The 19,819-nt window shown below is 55.3% G+C and overlaps 1 protein-coding gene across 5 annotated transcripts in view; it reads left to right on the top strand.

Moving 5' to 3' along the window:
- STARD8 (StAR related lipid transfer domain containing 8) overlaps positions 1–17,517 on the top strand; it is a 76,641-nt gene extending 59,124 nt beyond the window's left edge. For 4 of the 5 annotated variants that reach the window (XM_067724687.1, XM_067724686.1, XM_067724691.1 and 1 more), the window contains 13 exons: positions 3,948–4,019; positions 6,441–6,522; positions 7,492–7,555; positions 8,786–10,173; positions 10,865–11,038; positions 12,027–12,186; positions 12,651–12,849; positions 13,250–13,460; positions 13,728–13,842; positions 14,126–14,350; positions 15,343–15,560; positions 15,661–15,837; positions 15,981–17,517. In XM_067724687.1, coding sequence (XP_067580788.1) covers positions 3,948–4,019; positions 6,441–6,522; positions 7,492–7,555; positions 8,786–10,173; positions 10,865–11,038; positions 12,027–12,186; positions 12,651–12,849; positions 13,250–13,460; positions 13,728–13,842; positions 14,126–14,350; positions 15,343–15,560; positions 15,661–15,837; positions 15,981–16,098 — 3,203 coding nt within the window. In that variant the 3' untranslated portion in view covers positions 16,099–17,517. Of the gene's footprint in view, positions 1–3,947; positions 4,020–5,065; positions 5,464–6,440; positions 6,523–7,491; positions 7,556–8,785; positions 10,174–10,864; positions 11,039–12,026; positions 12,187–12,650; positions 12,850–13,249; positions 13,461–13,727; positions 13,843–14,125; positions 14,351–15,342; positions 15,561–15,660; positions 15,838–15,980 lie in introns of those variants that run through there. The other variant, XM_067724690.1, reaches the window with a different exon arrangement.
- Positions 17,518–19,819: the final 2,302 nt, after the last annotated feature.

Below are 19,819 nucleotides of genomic sequence, written 5' to 3'. Positions count from 1 at the left end.
GCATATCACCCTAGCCTTGGCCAGCACATGGCCTGCAGAACATAGTGGTTGAAACTGCTGGAATCTGCACATCTGGACACAGAGGCAGGACCGGGGCCACAGACATTCCTCCATCACTCGCCTCAGCCTGCCCAGTGTCACTCTTCCCGCCAGGCACATAAGGCAATCCTCAGTCTGGGCTGCCTGGGCCCCAGCCCCAGGTGGATTGACTCTCCTGGGTGTAGGTGGTCACTCCTGGCCCCGGCCTGGGCAGGCTGGGATGGGCGGGAGGGACAAAGCAAAGCACCTTAGCTCAGCCCTTAATCACCGAGACCTACGTCCTTGACTGCTCCATCTGGGAGGGAGCCTCAGGGCCTCTCAGCCTTCCACGAGGTGGTGTATTGTCAGGAGCCAATGTCCCTGACATCCTGTTGGGTAATAACCCATTACATTCTCCAGATTCCTGCCAGGGAGGGCTGCTGGGGATTCATTCGGAGCCCTGCTTCTAACTCCTTGGCTCCTTTGTCTTTTGGAGCTATTGTGGCCTCTTTGAAACTTCTGCCTCTTAATCTCACTTCCTTGAGCCATCTGGCTCCAATTCTGACAGAGATACAGATGCAGCCACTCTCCAGACCCAGAAGAGAACACTAGCTGAGTCTCTTTCTCCCATTTTCTCTTTGTCCTTGGGACCCTTCAGTCAGTGTGGGGAAGGAACTCTCTGTTGAATGCTTGGTACAATGTGTGGTATTTCATTTAATGTTCTCAGTAGCTATTAGAAGTGGATTCTATTATTCTCATTTTACAGAGGAGAATACTGAGTCATAGAGAGGTTAAACAACTTGCCCAAAGTCAGAGAGCTAGTGACCGGCTAGTCAGAGAGCTAGTGACTAACCAGGATTGGAACTCAGACTTGTAACTCCACTAGACCAGAAGGGGCAGAAAAAAGTCTGGGGGCCTGGAGTTGGTTCCTTTGAGTCTAAGCCCTTTGTTTATCTGGCATCTGAAGGAAGGTGCCATAATGCAGTGGAAAGAGCGCTGGACGTGGAATTAAAAGATCAGGGTCGTAGTCTCAGTTGTGACACTTAACTCTGTGACTTGGTAAAGTCCCTTGGGCCCTTTCCAGTCCATACAGTAGCTTTTTAAAAAAATACTGATTTGGAGAGTGTCACCACAGATCAATTAAACGGGCCTCCGGAGACGGGGCCCCGGGGGATTGGTATTTTTACAAAGCTTCCTAGCTGACTCTGACGTGCATCGAAGGGTGAAAAGCCCTGAGGTAGGTGATTTATGCCAGCGCTTCTCAAACTTTAATGTGCATGCAGATCATCTGAGGACCTAGTTAAATGTAGGTTCTGATTAAGTAGGTCTGGGATTCTGCCTTTCTACCAAGCTCCCAGGTGATGCCAGTGCTGCTGCTGGTCCAGGGATCATGCTTTGAATAGCAGGGGCTAGAGGCCTCTACATAGGAATGAAAAAACTTGGCGCCCACCTGAGTGAGCTGGTCCCCTTTCCGCCAACCCTGGCCAGGGCCGCTGCCGAGCATTAGGGGAGTGGGCAGCCTGCCCCTCTCCCACGGGACCTGTGACTCAGGCAGGAGGCACAGATGTGTAAGATCAGGACTTCATCACTGCACTCTTCCGCCACCTCCAGGCTCAGGAAGGGCAGTCAGATTCCTCTCTCCTCCCCCTCCTCCTCCTTGTTCTGCCTCTAGCCACGAGTGACCGAGGGCTGCAGTGGTCTTCAAGGGTGTGTTCTTGACATGCAGACCTGTTCCTGGGGACTGGCTCCTCTGCCTTGGGTGGCCATTCTAGACCTGTGGCCCTTTAGAGTTCACTGTCTCCTTCTGTGTCCGCCTTTCTGGAAACTCAGACCTGGTCCTTCCTTTGGCACCTCTCCTTTGTCCTAATGACAGGAAAGCAGAGCTGGTTGCCTGGAGGGGCTCTGAGGACAGGGATGGGCCTTTTCACGGGGGTGTGGTAGGAGCAGGAGACAGGGAAGTGGCTGTGGCAGCCGGCTCAACTGTCCTAGCAGCAAAACCATGTCCCTCAAATGCTGCCTGGGCTGGTGTGAAGTCCCTTTGGGCTACTTTTACCACATCCCGAGATCATCACTGGCCTAGAGACCTGGATCATTTCCTGGGCTTGCATTGCCCCCTGCCAGAGGGGCTGAGGTATTGCTAGCTGGGCTCTGCAGGAACAAACACTTTCCAGTACCTCTCAGAGGTCCTGGTGATTCCTAGATTTCTATCGTAGGTTGGAAGGTTGTAGTAACATAAAACACACACATGTGCACACAGATGCAGGTGCAGGTGCGTGCACAGACCGAGGGGCCTGTGGGGGAGTGTGCACAGGTTCATGGTCCCATGCTGATCTATGTGGATCATGGACATGAGCAAACTTGGCTACAGTTACATGCAGAGACAGATGCTGGGACAGCAGCGACCAACGCACATGCTTTCAGAAATGCACAAGTGTTCATCCCCGCCCCACCCGTTTGCCCCCAAAGCCCTCAGGGGCTCCAGAAGCTTCAGAGCCTTCTCTTCTCCCCATCGAATCCTCACTAGTGTGCGACCCTTGTGGAGCCTGTTATTTCTTCTGACCGACTTCCACCTTCCTGCACTGTTCCCTCCCTTGTCTACCCACCTAGCATCTCTGAAATACCTTTTTGTCCTTTAACTTATGATTCCTGGCTACCAGAATCTCATCTTGGATTTCCTTGTGGGAGAACACTGGGGAGAGAGCTCTTCCTGTCTTGGAGAACGCCCCCCACCCCCAGTCTCCTTGGAGTCTCCTGGTCACAGGCACTAAGGAAGTAGAAGAAATGTTGGGGGCAGGACTCCGTGGGCAGAGAAGCTCTGCTGAGCCAGCAGCCTCTCTGTGCCCCCAACCACAATGCCAGGTCCCATGTTCCCAGCCCCACTGCTTCCTGGTACCACCTGCGTAGGGAACTGGCAGTCCCAGGGTTCTGCTGCAGGTACTCAGCCTACCATGGCCAGGAGGACCTCCTTTGTGGCTTCAGTCCAGCCGCAAGTCTCCACTGAGGCTGGCAGGGGTGCCCCACCCTGTGCCAGGCACTCTCAGAGCAGAGGTAGGAGGCTAACCCAGCCATTGCCCTTCAAGACTCCCATAGGCCAGCACTGTCAGCTTGGCAAGCAGCATTGAGTTGTGCCACAAAGAGGCCAAGCCACAGGAGAGTGCCGGAACAGTCCTGGGAGGCCCCGTGGGGAGGGAGGGCTGGGACTTGGTGAATGGGGGGGGAGGGAGTGCACTGGGGAAGCTGCCATGTTAGAAGGGGTCGGAACCCCGAGCAGGAGTCAGACTGAGCTTGGACTCCGGCCCTTGCACTCTACTCTGTCAAGTGCGAGACTTGTAGACGAGCCCTTCCTTTCTGAGCCTGTTTGGAGATATGTAAAATGGGCATATTAAAATCTGCGCAGCTTATGGTGTGTGTTAAATGAGATTTGCTTATCAGAGTGCTGGGGAATGTTAGGTATGATGATAGGAAAGAGAATAATAGCTGTTGAACATTGCGTATCCCTAGCTGTACTAGGACGGTCTACTTGGGTCATGGAAGGGGGTAGCTCCCCGGGGGTGGTGGGAGGTGAAGACACAGCAGTGGTTTCTTCCCCTGGTAGTATTCCTTGACCCCAGATGTTCCTGGGAGTTGCTGCTGCTGGTGGTCCTGTTCTTGGGCAGGGGTGGGAGAGTGGGAGGGGGATTGGGACAGGTAATGAAGCATAAGAGAGGTGTCCCAGCACATCCTGGGAGTAGGACTTGGGGAGCAGAGGGGAAATCCTAGCTGTGACATGGAGTGAATGTGCCAGCCTGTTTGTGCTTCTGTTGTCATTTCTAGGTCACCAGAGCTGTAGGTACCTCCCTACTGGAGGTGCAGGGGCGCACACCAGGGCGGCTTGGCGCCAGCACCCCCTAATCTCCTTTCTCTGTCTCTCTCCCCCTCATCTGTTTTAGAAGCTGAGGCCAAAAACGCATGCAGGTGGCTCCGAGCGACAGGATTCCCTCAGTATGCTCAGCTTTTTGAAGGTAAGGCCACTCAGTGGCTCCCCCTCCCCACCCCCAAACTTGCCTTCTCCCTCCATTTTTCAGCTGGAAAATGGGGTCCCTCAGATCTTTTCTTCAACCACACAAAAAGCTGCATACCCTGGCCCTGCTCCCGTAGTCACAACCTCTCTCCTACACCATCCTGTCCTATCTCCTGCATGCTCATCAGCTCTCACAAGCTCTGCAGTCACCCGTGTGTTAAAGTATCTTGTCTCAAGCCAGGCCGCTGCTTTGTACCGCCACATCTGCTTTGTACTGTTTCTGAGAACCCTATTTACATAGATGCAACATGGAGGGTGCACCCTGGCAGCCCTGCTTTCACCTTCCCTCCCCATGGCCTTATTTCTTTGCTTTCCTTCATTTTTCTGTTTTTCTCTAGAGTTGTTCATACTTGCTGTTTTCAGTTCCCCTCTTCTTCCCACACCCCCACTGTACCCTGGCTTCATCCCTACCTTGCCAACAAAACAGCCCTTGTCAAGCTCACCAGAGATCTCCAACGTGGTCAAATTCAGCGGTCACTTCTCAGTCCTGACTTAGTCTCTCAATAGCATTCAGCACAGTTGGCCACTCACTTCAGCTCCTAGAATGTCCTCTTCTCCCGGCTGTCTCTCTGGCTGCCGCTCTCAGTCTCCTTAGCTGACTTGGCTTCCTCTAACTGCTCCTAGTTGTTAGGGTGTCCCAGGGCTCCATCCTGGCCCCTCTTCTCGCTCGACATCTCTCTCCCAGGAGATCCTTGTCCAAGTACCATATATATTCTGATGACTCCCCAATGCCTCTCTGTCCAGACCTCAGTCCCAAGCTCCAGATTCATCTCTTCAACTCCGAATTCAGTATCTCTGCTTAGCTGTCTGACAGATGTCTCAGATGTCACCACCTGATGGCACCCCATATCCAGGCATCATCCTCCGTTCCTCTTTTCCTTCGTCCGCATATCTAACCCTCCAGCAAGTCCCTTCTCCCTCCAGAATATATATATATATATATATATATATATATATTTTTTTTTTTTTTTTTGCGGTGCGCGGGCCTCTCACTGTTGTGGCCTCTCCCGTTGCGGAGCACAGGCTCCGGACGCGCAGGCTCAGCGGCCATGGCTCACGGGCCCAGCCGCTCCACGGCATGTGGGATCTTCCCGGACCGGGGCACGAACCCGCGTCCCCCGCATCGGCAGGCGGACTCTCAACCACTGCACCACCAGGGAAGCCCCAGAATATATCTTGAATCCATCCACTTCCTACCACCTTCACTGCCACATAGGTGTGACCTGCTCGCCTGGCCTAGTGCTGCAGCCTCCTTTCTGTGCTCCGTCCTCTACTCTGAATGCACAGCAGCTGGAGGGACCCTGGAAGTGCAGTCCTGACCACATTACTCGGTTACTCTGCTCTGTGTTACTCCTCCGCTGGCTTCATAGCACACCCAGAATGAAGTGAGTGTCAGCACTTTGTTCCCGCCAACGAGACTGCATCACCCAGCTTCCACATACTTCTCTCTGCTTTGCTCACTACTCTCTGGGCTGCTTTCTACCACTTGCTCACACCAGGCTCTAGCCCTCCTTGGAGCCTTAGTTTTGGTCCTGCCTGGGACTTTCTCCCAGGCTCTTTGCACGGCTGACCCCTTCTCGCTCTTCAGGGCTCAGCTCAGAAGTCACCACCTTAGCAAGGCCTCTCTTTACCCCGTCACCCTGGCTCATGTCTTTGCTAGCATTTATAACTGCATAGTTTGTTTCTCTCACATATTGTTCACTGTCTGTTGCCCCTGTGACAATATAAACTCCATGTAGGCTTGGATCAGTCTAGTCTCATTCACTGTTGTGTCCCCAGTGCCTGGCACAAAGTCGATGCTCAATTAATAATAGTAAATGAGTCCATGGGCTTGTTTTACCAGTAAGGCAGAGAGGTGTGGGATTTGGGGATGCTATTTCCTCTTCCCCCACTCCTTCCTCTTTCCCAGACCCAAGGGAGTGGGTGCCCTTGCTCTGAGCGGTAGTGGAAGCGAGGTGTTGTTTGGCTGCACACGCACACTGTCCTTGCTCTCTCCCTGGTCTCCCCGGTTCACCTTGGGTCAGGGAAGAGGTTCCCTGTCTGAGCAGCCCAAGATGCAGAGGGGACTGGAGGAGCCCACATGGGCTCTGGGCAGCCACTCAGGGCCTCGAGCCTGCCGTCCCCCATGGACCTGCCAAAACTGACTGATGGGTCCTCTTGTCCAGCTTGACCCTCCTATCCTTTCCTTGACCTTCCCCCAACGGCCAACCATGAGCTCCCTGGGCCCCTTCTTCGCTGCAGCCTTTCTCCTGCCTGCCTGCCTCCCCACTTCCTGGGCCCCCTTCTTCTCGCTCAAGGGTCGCTGGCACTGAGTTTCTAACCTGCCACCCTCGACTCATCTTGGCTTTTCTCTGGCATACAGAAGGTTCGTTTCCTGTGGATATTGGCTCTGTGAAGAAGGACCACGGTTTTCTGGACGAGGACTCTTTGGGGGCCTTGTGCAGGTAGGGGTGCTAAGGGCCAGGCCTGGGAGGTCAGGGGCCTGGCTTGGGGCTTCCTCATGGGAAAAAGCAATCCTTGTCCCCTCTGACAGAGGAGGAGCCTGCCTATTAACAAAGGTCATCTGGTGCAGTCACGCTGTTCACTCTGTCGACTGTGTCTGTGACGTCCTCACCCACCCAGGCACTAGAAAGCCAAGGTCTAGCCTTGATTCTTTCTTCCCTTCAGTTAGAGCCTCCGAACATTCCTCTGATTTGTCCCCTCTCTACTTGTTTGAGGCCAAACCACGACTTCTTGGATTCATCCTCCTAACTGGCCTTCGGGCCTTCCCGCTCTGCATTCCCCTCCTTGCTGTGATCCAACGTCCCTATAGCCACCAGAGTCAGCTTCCCAGTGGGTACTCGTATGCTTCAAATGTCTCGCTGTCTGCAGGGAGAAGTCCAGAGCTTTTTCAGCATGACACCTGAGGCCTTTTGCAACTTGGCTTTGACTGACCTTATCAGCCTCAGTCCTCCCCTCACACACACACTGGTCTGTTTACTGACCGTTTCCCTCTCTACATTGTCACAGGCTCTTATCGAAGCCTGGTATATGAGTCCCTGTTTCTCTCTCCCTCTGAATCCTATTTCTGTTCTCCAGCAAGTCTTCCCTGACTGCATTCCCCTGCCTTCATGGAAGTTCCTTGTCCCACCCCCTGTGTGCCTGCTGTGCCTTCTGTCTACTCTGTTTTTGAACATGTCCCATCTCTGTAGTGGGTTTTCCCACATCTATATGTTCCCAGAGGGCAGAGCCCATAATCTCCACAGCATCATGTCTGGCACTGAAACCTTCATGAACATGGGGACTTGGGAGAAGTTTTGATGTCTTGGGCACGCAAAGCAGTGGGTGGCATCTTGGGAGTGTCTTGGCAGGCTATGCCCTGCAGGCTCTGGGGCTTGGGACCCTTGAGTGAACCCTGCTTTGTTTCCTTGCAGGAGGCTGATGACCTTGAACAGTTGTGCCTCGATGAAACTGGAGGTTCATTTTCAATGCAAGCAGGTGAGTTAGGACAAGAGTAGGCTCTGTGGTCTTGTGGGGAACCCAGGTCAAAGAAAAACCACTTATGAAACTAGCTCCAGTGTCCTGTGAGTCTGGGCTGTCTGGAGCAGTGCCTTGCTCCAGCCTGGGAGTGGGGTGTAGGGGGCTGTATGAGGCTGTTGGGTTTTGGTGAGCCTGGTCTCAAAGTTGGGGTGTGAGAACAAGTACCTTGGCCTGCAGCCTTACCCACCCCCTTCAGCCCACCCCTACCTCCTGGACTTACTAATAACCTGACCTAGTGATGGCCGTCCCTCAGGGAAATCCATCTGCCTACACTGCTCTGTGATGGCAAAAATTCCTTGACTAGGGGGCAGAGACAGAATAATGTGATGGAAAATCATGGCCTGTATGGTCTTAGAAGTCAGGATCCCCAACCTCACCCCACAGGGTCTTACCCCACTGAGCCTCATTTTCTCCATCTCTGCAGTGAATTGGGGGTGGCATTAATAGTCTCCAAAGGCCTTTCTGACTCCGCCAATCTGCGATTGTAGAAACGGAGAGGGCTCTTGGTCTGCATGTAGCCCTGGAATGTGGGCCGGATGAACCCATCCTTCCCGGGGTCAGGCTTTGTGGCTTTTCTCTGGAGCTTTTCCTACCAGAGTCCTGCCATCTCCAAGTTGCCAGAGCACTGGCCCGGGAAGCAGGAGACACCTGGCGGCTGGTCCCAGCTTTGCACTGACTTTTCAGTGACCTTGGACAAGCCTCTTCCCGTCTCTGGTCCTCAGTTTCCCCACTTTGCAAATTAGAAAACTAGAAAATCTAAAATATCCTTTCTAGCTCTGCCATTCTGGGATTCTAATCTAAGAGTATAGGCTAGAGACTCACTGGGAGGCTGCTGAGAACAGGAGGTCAAGATGCTTGGATTCTAGCCCTGGCCCTGTCACCGACTTAGTGCAGACATTGTATGACCTTGGGCAAGTGGCTTCTCATTTGTTTGGGTTTCCCTATCTATAAAATGGGGAAGAATTTGATTGATCAGATGACCACTACCCTCCATCTGGGCTTCCTCCATGACTCCTAGCTTCTTCTGGCAATCCCAGAGCCAGTTCCCCCCTCCTAGGACGTGTTCTCAGCCAGAGAGCAGGGCCCTTTGTCCCAAAGTCCCCCAAGAGTTTGGAGGCAGAGAGTGGAGCCCAAGCAAGGGCTCGTGGGCTGGACACCTCTGACCCCACCCTGTGGCGCCCTTCCCAGAATGAAGACTCAGAGGAGGAAGAGCATTGTACCATCAACAACCACTGGGCCTTCCAGAGAGAAAGTAAGCGCTGGTCTCATGTGGGCTCCTCTGACCTGCTGGCCCCACCGAGCCCTGGCCTGCCAGTGACCTCCAGCTGTGAGAGCGTCCTCACTGAGCTTAGTGCCACCTCCCTGCCAGCCATCACTGTGAGCCTACCACCCGAGCCAGTGGGCCTGCCCTTGCTAGGCTGTGCTCCCAGCCCAAGTGGCCGGCCCTTCCTCAGCCCCACTCAGGACCAGGAGACTCCACAAGGCAAAGCCAAGAAGCACCGTTCCCGGAGCTTCCTCAAGCACCTTGAGTCTCTGAGGCGGAAGGAAAAGGGTGGCAGCCGGCAAGCAGAGCCAGAGCGTAGTTCAGCCACCTCGGAGAAGGCCACCAAAGCCGCCTCTTTCCGAAGTCGCCGTGGCTTCCTCTACAGGGCCAAGAACCGGGCGGCCACCTCAGCCAGTGGCAGTGGCACTGAGACCCAGAGGGCCTGGGAGGCCTGGCCTGTGGCCACATTCCAGCGTCCTCAGCGGGCACACTGGGGTGACTGCCTGGTGCACGTGCCCAGGGACCACAAACCAGGTACATTCCCTCGCTCCCTGTCCATTGAGAGCCTGTGCCCTGAGGATGGACACCACCTGGCAGATCGGCAGCCAGGTAGCTGCTGGGGCTATGAAGGGCGCCGGGGCTCCTGTGGCTCCACGGGCAGCCACACCAGCACCTATGACAACATGCCTGAGCTGTACCCAGCTGAGCCTGTCCTGGCTGGTGCCGAGGCTGAAGAGGAGGAGGAGGGTGGGGACAGCCATACTCACCTGGATGACATCCTCCAGCACGTGTGGGGGCTGCAGCAGCGGGTGGAGCTCTGGTCTCAGGCCATGTACCCAGACCTGGGGCCTGGAGATAAGGAAGAGGAAGAAGAGGAGGAAGCCGCTTCATCAGTAGAAATAGCCACCAGTGGAGTGGAAGGCCAGACCGATGAGGCTCGGGCCCAGGGAGAGGCTCCAGCCCTCAGGGAGTCTTCAGCCCCGGGCCAGGCGGATGTCCAGCCAGGAGTCCCGGCTCAGGCTCAGGCCCCAGCTGAGGCTGAACTTCTGGCACTGGCAGAGGCCGGGGCCCCCGGCTTGGCTCAGGATCATGAGCAGGAGGCAAATTCAGGCGGGGAGCCCACCTCTGCCTCCAGTCTGTCTGTGGAAGGACACTCCATTTCTGACACTGTGGCCTCCTCCAGTGAGCTGGACAGTAGCGGGAACTCCACAAACGAGACTGAGGCCACAGGGTCCCTGGCTGGACTCCAGGCATCAGCACCCCGTGAACGACGAGATTCAGGTGTTGGGGCCTCACTTACCAGACCCTACAGGTGGGAGTTCAGGGTAGGGTTGGGGCAGGGCTTCTGTTGTCCCTCTCTCTCTCTTTCCCTCATCTCCCTGTCCCTCTCCCTCCCTTCATCTCTTCCCCTACCCCGTTTCTCTCTTCCCTTCCTCTTTCCCTCCTCACTCCCCCAAGCCAATTGCTTCATCACAAGGCTCAGGGGCAAGTTCTTAGGGGCTGAGTGATTGCCCCTGGGAATCCAGTCCCAGAAGAGAAATAGAAAGAGTAATGGGATCAGGAATCTGGAATGTGAGGTTCAGGACCTGCCTCTGCCATGGCCTTGCGCAAACTGTGGCTCCTTTTGGGTCTCAGTTGCCCCGTGTGTAAATCAAGGGCATCACAGGAGATGGTCTCTGATCCCCAGCTTCACTATTCTGGGTTTCTCAGAGCAGCCCCTCCACTGCAGTCTTGAAAGGAAGGGGGACTGATACTGTTTGCTGGCACTAGATGGGCCTGAGCTCGGTGCCACCCTTTCTGACAGCATCTGGCCGCTGTGCAGCCCTGGAAACCAAGACTAAGCTTTCTCCACCCTGGGGCCCAGCGTCATTGCTGACAGTGGTCCCTTCTCCTTGTATATTTTTTCTTTTGGGGAAAAATAAAGAGACCAGAAGAACACAATTTTACTAAGGTTTACTGAAACCTGCTCCTCTGGCCTTCTCTACCCCCTCACCCCTCACCAGGAAGCTCCGCTGGCACAGCTTCCAGAACTCCCACCGGCCCAGCCTCAACTCAGAGTCGCTGGAGATCAACCGGCAGTTTGCCAGCCAGATCCACCTCTTGCACAAGGGCTCACTGCTGCGGCTCACCGCCTTCATGGAGAAGTACACTGTCCCCCACAAACAGGGCTGGGTCTGGTGAGTCCTGGGCCATGGTGGGCACCAAGCTGCTCATCCAAGTCCTGGATCCCTCTCTGCCCCCACTCCAGGGCCCTGGGAGGGTCACCCTCAGAAGGTGGGTGCAGGCAGGTGGAGCCCCTAGGCCAATGGAGTGGTGGGATGCGCCAGGAGGCTGGAGAGGTCAGTGTGGCTCTGGGTGGCAAATGTATGTCTGTGGGGGATGCACATGGGATTCACATGAGTGTGTGCCATGAATGAGGAGGGCTGGGGTGGGGGTTGGGATCCCAGGCCCCCCAGCTATACCTCCTCCATCCCAATTTCCATGCTGCCACCAGGGAGATTGTCCTAATATGCATCTTTGGTGGTCACTCTCCTGACAGATACCCTCCTGTGGCTCCCCATTGCCAAAGAATACGGTCCAGTTTCCTTCCCATCATGATCCTTTCACGTTCCAACCCCACCTCATCTGTCAGGCTCTTTAGTCCGCCATACCCAAGCAACACCACCATACAGGCCAGCAGACTAGTCACCCTTATCTGAATACACCATGCTCTTGTTCCTGCCTCTTTGCCTTTGCCCATGCTGTTCTCTCTGCCTGGAATGTCTTTTTCCCATTTATCCTCTGGGACAAGGCCTACCCATCCCTTAAGAGCCAGCTGAATTTCCACCTTCTCTCTGAAGCCTTCCCTGACCCCCTAGGTACATACAATTCCCCTCCCTCATGGGTCTTCCCCTAAGTTCTTGGCACACTCCCGGCCACATGTATTGTCACTGCCTGTCAGTGCGGTCATCTCCTTGACCAGACTGAGAGCTCCCTGTGTTCCTCTGGGACTCCCTAGGACTGGGCCCAGAGCAGGTGCTCAATGAATGTTGCCTCTGGGGAGATGGCATGTTTCTTACCCTGCTCACCCACACCTGAGTCCCCCAAGACTGCAGACAGAGTCTCCAAGCTGTGTCTGGGCCTACCCCATCCTTGTTCCTGATCTTTTGTCCCTCCCCCAAACAGGTCAGTGCCCAAGTTCATGAAGAGGAACAAGACACCGGACTACCGGGGTCAGCATGTGTTTGGGGTGCCGCCCCTCATCCATGTGCAGCGCACAGGCCAGCCACTACCCCAGAGCATTCAGCAAGCCATGCGCTACCTGCGTAGCCAGTGCCTGGACCAGGTGAGGCCTTCTGGGGAGCACGAAGAGAGGTGGTGATGGGAAGGAAGTCCAAGGCTGAGGGATTAGGGAGGGGAGCTGCTCTGGCCTTCCCCCTGGGTTGGGCTGGCCCACCAGAAGCTTTTCCTATCCTCAGGAAGGCCCAACAAGGATGGACCCAAAGCTCCCTTCTGCCCGGCTCTGTGCCAGCTTTTTTCTGGCCCAGGCGCATTAGCCCCCACCTTCCAGGAGCCCGCCTTAGCCTAGGTCCTTGTTTTCCTACTCATCTCCACTAAAGCCATCTTTCTCCTTGGCCCCAAGGCTCTTTGGTTTTGCCATTTCTCTCCTACCCTGCCCAGCAGGAAACTTGCCAGGCTTGGATGTCTCTGGGGTGGCCTACACTCCTAACACACACGGTCTAGGGCTGGCCTCACAGTCTCCCTCCCACCCCTGCATGTCTCCCTCTCTCCCTCCCCTGCATGGGCCAGGTGGGCATCTTCCGCAAATCCGGGGTGAAGTCCAGGATCCAGAACCTGCGTCAAATGAACGAGACCTCCCCCGACAACGTCTGCTACGAGGGCCAGTCTGCCTATGATGTGGCTGACCTGCTGAAGCAGTATTTCCGGGACCTGCCTGAGCCAATCTTCACCAGCAAGCTCACTACCACTTTCCTACAGATCTACCAGCGTGAGTCGCCTGCACCTATCCTCAGTAACCTGCCAGGTTCTCGGCCTCCCTGAATCCTAGGGCTTGTGGAGGATAAACCTTGTGCAGGCAAGTGTAGCTGCGCCAATGAGCTCAGTGGAAGATTTACTATGCCGAGTTGGAAAGGTCCTTAGAGACCACATTCTATTCCCCAAACCCATTATATGGACTGAGGCCCTGAGGAATGGCAGGGACTTCCCCAAGCTCATGCTTCGCATTATAGCCGGGCTTGATCTAGCACCCAGAGACCTCCCAGATTCCACCTTCCCCCTCACCAACTTCCCCTTGGGACCACTGTGCCTTCTGCATTCCTGGAAGCAGGAAGCTTGCTGCCAGAGGCTCTTGGGGAATAAGGAAGCCCTTCTGTCTGCCTTCCTCACAGTCCTCCCCAAGGATCAATGGTTGGCAGCCGCGCAAGCCGCCACCTTGCTGCTCCCCGATGAGAACCGAGAGGTGCTACAGACCCTGCTCTATTTCCTGAGCGACATTGCCTCAGCTGAGGAAAACCAGATGACAGCTGGTAACCTGGCTGTGTGCCTGGCACCTTCCATCTTCCACCTCAACGTCTCCAAGAAGGATAACCCCTCCCCCAGGTGAGACAGGGCAAGGCATGGCAGGGCCAAGCAGGAAGGGTTTGGGCCCCATTGGCTTTTTGGCCCTGGGTGCTTGGCACTGCAGTTCCCAGGCATCACCACAAGGGGCCAGCCTGACTCCTCAGGGGCCCTGGGCTGGTTGGATGGTGTGAAGCAGGGTCTTCAAAAGGGCAGCAGGTTGTTTTGTGTTCAGGACTGGCAAACAGGCTTCTGGGGAGCTTGGCTTGTGCCCTCGTGCCATCCTCTCTTCCTGGCCCTTCCCTCCAGGATCAAGAGCAAACGTAGCCTGGTTGGCCGGCCAGGCCCTAAGGACTTGAGTGAGAACATGGCTGCCACCCAGGGCCTATCACACATGATCAGTGACTGCAAGAAACTTTTCCAGGTGAGTCACTCTAGGCCATGGTGCCTACTTCTCAGACCCGGCAGAACCAACATGCCTGACCTTTGCACCCTAAGTCAGGGATAGGGCGCATCTTGACACATAATGCTTCAATGTCCTACTTTCAGCTCTTCCCCTACAAAGTTTTTCATCTACCACACCGCAGTAGCCAGGTCTCTCCGCTCCCTTAAAATGAACCTGGCAGACCCCGTGGGCTCTGGGACTGGGCGTCCCTGACTCTGCTGCTTCCCATGGCCCCCAGCCTGGTGTGTGTGTGCTCTCCCAGGTGCCCCAGGACATGGTGCTACAACTGTGTGGCTCCTACAGTGCAGCTGAGCTCAGCCCTCCGGGCCCAGCCCTGGCTGAGCTGCGGCAGGCCCGAGCTTCTGGCATGAGCCTGTGCCTCTACATGGAAGAGAGCATCCAGGAGCTGCTGCGCGATGCCGCTGAGCGCTTCAAGGGCTGGATGAGTGTGCCAGGGCCCCAGAACACGGAGCTGGCTTGCAAGAAGGTGAGGACCACACTGCCCAGGGTGACCATGGGGCCGGGAGAGGGCAGAGTGCAGGCTGTGTGCAGGGATCCTCAGGGAAGGAGCTGCCCCCACCTGTCTCGCTGTGCTTCCGCCTGATACTTGGAGAATGTCAGCCAGCAGAGCGAGGACCTTAAGGAAGTGAGAAGCAAATGAGACCAGGGCTCGCTCTTTCAGGGAGCACCTGCCGGAATTATCTTCCCGAAAGCCCACTCCAGACATGTCACTACTTTTAGAGCCTCACCTGCCATCCCTACCTGCACTGCAGTCACGCTGAGCTCCTCACGTTTCCACCTTTGTGCTTCCACCCCTGCTGTCCTCCTGCCTGGACCTGCCCCAAGCATTATATTTCCGCAGCCATTTTCAGCCCCAGCTTGATACGCCCCTCCTCCATTCAGAGCCTCCAGTCATACCCCAGGCTGGAGGTGACTTCTCTCTGTCCTTCTCTTGGCACTAGCCATGTTCTTTCTCGGATTCTGATTATAAGTAACACTGCAAGCCCAAGGTTTGCCATGGATAAACCGGTCATAGTAAAAGCTTCTTTACAGGGTCAGGGTGAGAAGCTTGCACAGGGCCTGGCACATGCAAAAGGCTCAGGAAGTGGCGGCTTTTGTTGCCATGCATGTGTTCCGCTTCCCACACTAGACGGGGAGTTCCTTGAGGATGACCACCATATTCAGTTCCAGAAATTCCAAGCACTCTGCCCATTGCTTGGTAGAACCTAGTAGGCCTCAGAGAATGTGTGTCCTGTCATCTCTTTGTGCCCTTGAGCAGGCGGAGGAGCAGAAATTTGGAAAGGAGAAAGAGGACAGGGAGCGCAGGGCTGGCCTGTCTGGATCTGGCTGGGGTTAGCGGAGTAGTCCTGCCTCCTTCCCTTGTTGGGGGCTGGAGTGAGGGCAGGCCGGGGCCCAGGGGTGGATTGGGAGTTCTCCAGCCCTGACAGCTTCCCCCGTCCCCACTCCTGTGGCTCGCAGGCACCAGACGGGCACCCGCTGTGTGTGTGGAAGGCATCCACAGAAGTGGCTGCCCCTCCGGCCGTGGTGCTACACCGTGTCCTGCGGGAGAGGGCCCTCTGGGATGAGGACCTTCTGCGGGCCCAGGTGTTGGAAGCCCTGATGCCGGGTGTGGAGCTGTACCACTACGTCACCGACAGCATGGCGCCCCATCCCTGCCGCGACTTTGTGGTGCTCCGGTGAGGGGCTTGAGCTGTCACCCTGCTGTACTTGGGGGACTGAGGAGGTGGGGTGGGAACCGGCGCTAGGAAGCTGAATGTGTGTGTCCCTTCCCCACAGGATGTGGCGCTCTGACCTGCCCCGTGGGGGTTGCCTCCTCGTCTCTCAGTCCCTGGATCCTGAGCAACCCGTGCCGGAGTCGGGGGTGCGGGCCCTGATGCTCACTTCCCAGTACCTCATGGAACCTTGCGGCCTGGGCCGCTCCCGGCTCACTCACATCTGCCGCGCTGACCTCAGGTACCAGGCCACCTCAGCCCCGCGCCCCCCCCACCTCTACCCCATGCCCCTGATCCTGGGGGGCAAGTCCTGTCTTCCTTGTCCCTGGCAGGGGCTCCAGGGAAGTACCCACGGCTCATGGCTTCCTGCTTCTACTTCCCCAGGGGCCGTTCTCCTGACTGGTACAACAAAGTCTTCGGGCACCTGTGTGCCATGGAGGTGGCAAAGATCCGGGATTCCTTCCCGACCCTGCAGGCAGCTGGCCCTGAGACAAAGTTGTGAGCCTTGGCCTGGTCCCAGATTGGCACCACTCAGGCCCCCTGGCACCACCTCAGTGAGGGGGAATGAGAGCAGAGCCGCCCTCGGATGGTTGCTGCTTCCAAGGGTAGAGGCAAGGCCATGCGGTCGCCCTTACTTCCTGAAGCTCCTCCATATGTACAGGGAAGGAAGAGAGAATTTCAGTGTCCTGTCTCCACTCCATCTCCACCCCCAAACCTGTGTTCTGCCCTCCCGAGAGAGAGGAGTCACTTTTGGAGCAGGAAGACGGCTACTGCCCTTCAAGTCCAAGGAGCCACCGGTCAGTCTGAAGCCTTCCCAGCTCCTCCGCCTGCGGGGTGAGGAGGCAGAGAGTAGTGTGTGCTCCTAGCACTCTGCCATTCTGAGAGGCCAAGCCATCCTGTTTGGTGCTAGGGTCCCTTTGAGTTTGGACAGGAGGTTCTGGTAGTGCCTTGGGGCCCAACATTGGTCCTAAACTGGTTTTTGCAGAGAATTTGGACCGGAGTGGATAGGCACAGGGGCAGAGCACAGAGCAGCCCCAGCCACCATGAGCTGTTTGATTTGTGTAAATATGATGCTGATTTTTATGAGGCTGATTTAAAGAGGAGGCACTGATGGGTCCCAGTAGGTGACATGACGATTTGGGGTAGCTTGGGATGTGAGAGTGGGGGGAACCTTCCTTTCTCAGATCTCAAGAGACCAATGAACCAATCTCCCCTGACTCGGGCCCCATACTTTATCTGCCACTCCCTGGGGTCCTGTGTAGCCGTTGGCCACGCACTGCCATGTCTAGAGGGTAAACAGCCTCGCTCCCACCACACGGGCTGAGCAAAAGCAGATGGTGGTGAGGAGACACTATCGATGTCCGCGTCGCTTTTCCTGCTTTTCCTGCCTGCGTTAGCAGGCTGATATGACAGTCCCTTCCTCCAGCAGAGACCTGGCCCCTGGTTCAAGCAGCCAGCTAGTCAGATGGAAGGGCATAATGTCATCTCAGCCTGCTGGGGCTTGATCCAAACCTGACCTATCCCACCCACCAGCCATCTTGGTTCACGTGCAAAGTCAAATGCCAAACGCCAGCTGGTGCTTTATTATCGTTTTTGGCTGAATAAACTGGAGTGGGATGGGTTCCAGCCAGTCAGTTGTAATGTTTAAACCTATCTATGTATTTTATTTGTATCTGTAAATACTGTACAGTCAGAATATAAAAAATGTATTTGTGTATATATATAGATACATATATACACACACACACATCTATACACACACACACACACATGTATTCTATCATTAGTGTACCATAATCTGTTGGGTGGGGGCAGGGGTCTGGAAAGCCTCGGCGGGAAGGGCACTTAAGATGAGACAGGGGAGGTGGAGAGCATGGTCCATGTGACCACCCCTAGTGGAACAATAAAGCATTCCTACAGATGCACTCTGTCTGTGTGGTTGTCTTTGCTGAGACGATGGGCCAGGGACAAGAGGCAAATTACGATGCAGTTTCGGTGTTAGGGTCAGAGGTTGTGCGTGTTACCAACGTAGGACTTGAGGGAGGCCGCAGGAGAAATGGGGAAGGGCCTCAGCCTTTCTCTTCGGGAGATGATTGGGGCTGGGAGAGGCAGGATTCTGAGAAGCCAGGGCTTGGGCAGAAGCCACAAACCCTATTCCCTGACCTGACCAGGTCCCCTATCTGAGCAGCCCCCAACATGACCTCATGCATCCTGACGATAGCCCTATGGAGGGATGCCTTTGCTATGCTGTCCTTTCTTCCCCTGCTGCACATGGCTCAAGCTGAAGGATGAAGAATGGAGACCCAGGCTCAAGAGGCTTGGGGACCCTGTTCTACCCATAAGCCAGCCTGATACAGGTCTCAGTGCCTCAAGGCAGCCCCTGGCCTGGCTCCAGTGGCCGGCAAAGAGAGACCCCTCATATAGACTTCCTGCTTTCTTTGCCACATTGCTATAGCCATAAAATCCCCAAGCTCCGAGGGGCAGCTAGAGAGAGAGTACAGGCTTTGCAATCAATCTGTTTGCATCGTTTGAGTGCTGTTGAGTAGCCCGGGGTAAACAAGTCCTGTTCTTTCTCTTTCTCTGAACCTCAGCTTCCTCTTGGGCCAAACAGTCCAGTGATCACCTCATCACAAGTCTGGCTCAGTAAGTGTTCAGCACTTACACTCGGTGTCTGTCAAGTCCCATTTCTCTGTCACTTTCTTCCAGTCTCTTCTTCTGGGTTCAGCTGTACCTACATGCCTTTGGCCTTTCCTCACTGCTGCTGCCTGGGGGTCTTGGCTAAACCTGGAGGGGAGTGAGGTGGAGCAGAGAACCTGTCAGCCCCTTGACTTTGGGAAAACAATGAAGGCACCCTGTGTGTGATGTAGGATGGGAGATCACTCAAGCAGCTCTAGTGTTAGGGGACACCGGCGTGAAGCTCGAGCCAGTACTTTTCAAGGCAGGCAGCCAGGGGAACTTTTGGCACAGGTACTGCCCCACCTGGTCATGGAAGAAGGCCGTGGTGATGGTACAGAGGATACGGTTGAGCATGCTGTTCATGGGTGGCATGAAAATGCCAGGAGACAGAAAAGAGTTATGGAGGAGGTTCTTGGAAGGGCCAGAGAATTTCCCGTGTTTCAGCTCTGGACTCCGAGGCCCTGGACCAGTTGCCCAGCGTGGCTCCTCTATGTTTGGCACTTTAGGAGAGGTAGTACCAAGCAGGGGAGCTGCTCTGGGCCTTTATGCAGTGTTACCCCCCTGCATAAAGCAGAAGCTTCCATTCCTCCATCCTGGCATCTCTGCCTGGCCCACCATGCAGTCTGTGAATGGACTGCCATGGCTTATAGACATCAGAGTGGGTATCACGATGATGAGGCCGCCCAGGCCACTCACTCCCACACATGGCAGGCACCACCCATGGCCATTTCTAACCCTCAGTCTTGTACCTTGATCCACCTTGAGTTGGCCTTTCCCTGGTGCCAGAGAATTCTCACCCTCAAATTCCCAACCCCATTGCCTGTACGTTCTACTCTTATGCTTCCCCCGACCCAGTGAAACCAGGCTGTGGGTGAATCCCACGTGGGAACTGAACAATCTGTCCACGAGCATCAATCTGTTATTTTCTAGTCTCCAGAGCCCTGTTGCCAGAGTGGCTGAGGGTAGATGGTAGACAAACCCAGGCTCAGAACTAGCTATATCATCACCTGGCTCTGTGATCTTAAGTGGCACATGTAACATTTCTGATTTGGTTTTCCTCGAGGGTGTCATCAGGGTTAAATGAGCCAGCGATTGTGAATATGGCTACACAGTGCCTAGGACATGGCGAACATGAATAAATGGTAGTCTCCCCTGCCCTGCCGCCTCCCTGCCAGACTCCGTGGAAGGCTTGGACTTAGGTGGGTGGGAGTGGGGTGCACATGCATATCGTTTCCTGATTTGCATCAAGGCCCTACCTACCCTTTTGGCTCCCAGACCACCACAACTTCGGCTTTCACCATTTTGGACACAGCTACCCCTTCACCAGGCTCTAAATATCCTAGTGACCTCTTTACATCCTAACTACTGATTGGTTTTCACTCTACCTCCTCCTTGAGAATTTGGCCCCATGGCCTTAGCTTTAGTCTTGAAGCCTTCCTTCCTTATCCTGTCCTCTCTGCCTCACCTTGCTCATTAGGGACCTCGCTGACATCCATTGTTTCACTTTACACCTCTGTGCATATGCCGTCCCCCGCCCCATCACTACC

This window comes from Pseudorca crassidens, chromosome X (genome assembly GCF_039906515.1).
Source record: "Pseudorca crassidens isolate mPseCra1 chromosome X, mPseCra1.hap1, whole genome shotgun sequence".
In the NCBI taxonomy this organism is placed as follows: domain Eukaryota; kingdom Metazoa; phylum Chordata; class Mammalia; order Artiodactyla; family Delphinidae; genus Pseudorca; species Pseudorca crassidens.
This window is presented reverse-complemented; position numbering and strand designations above follow the sequence as displayed.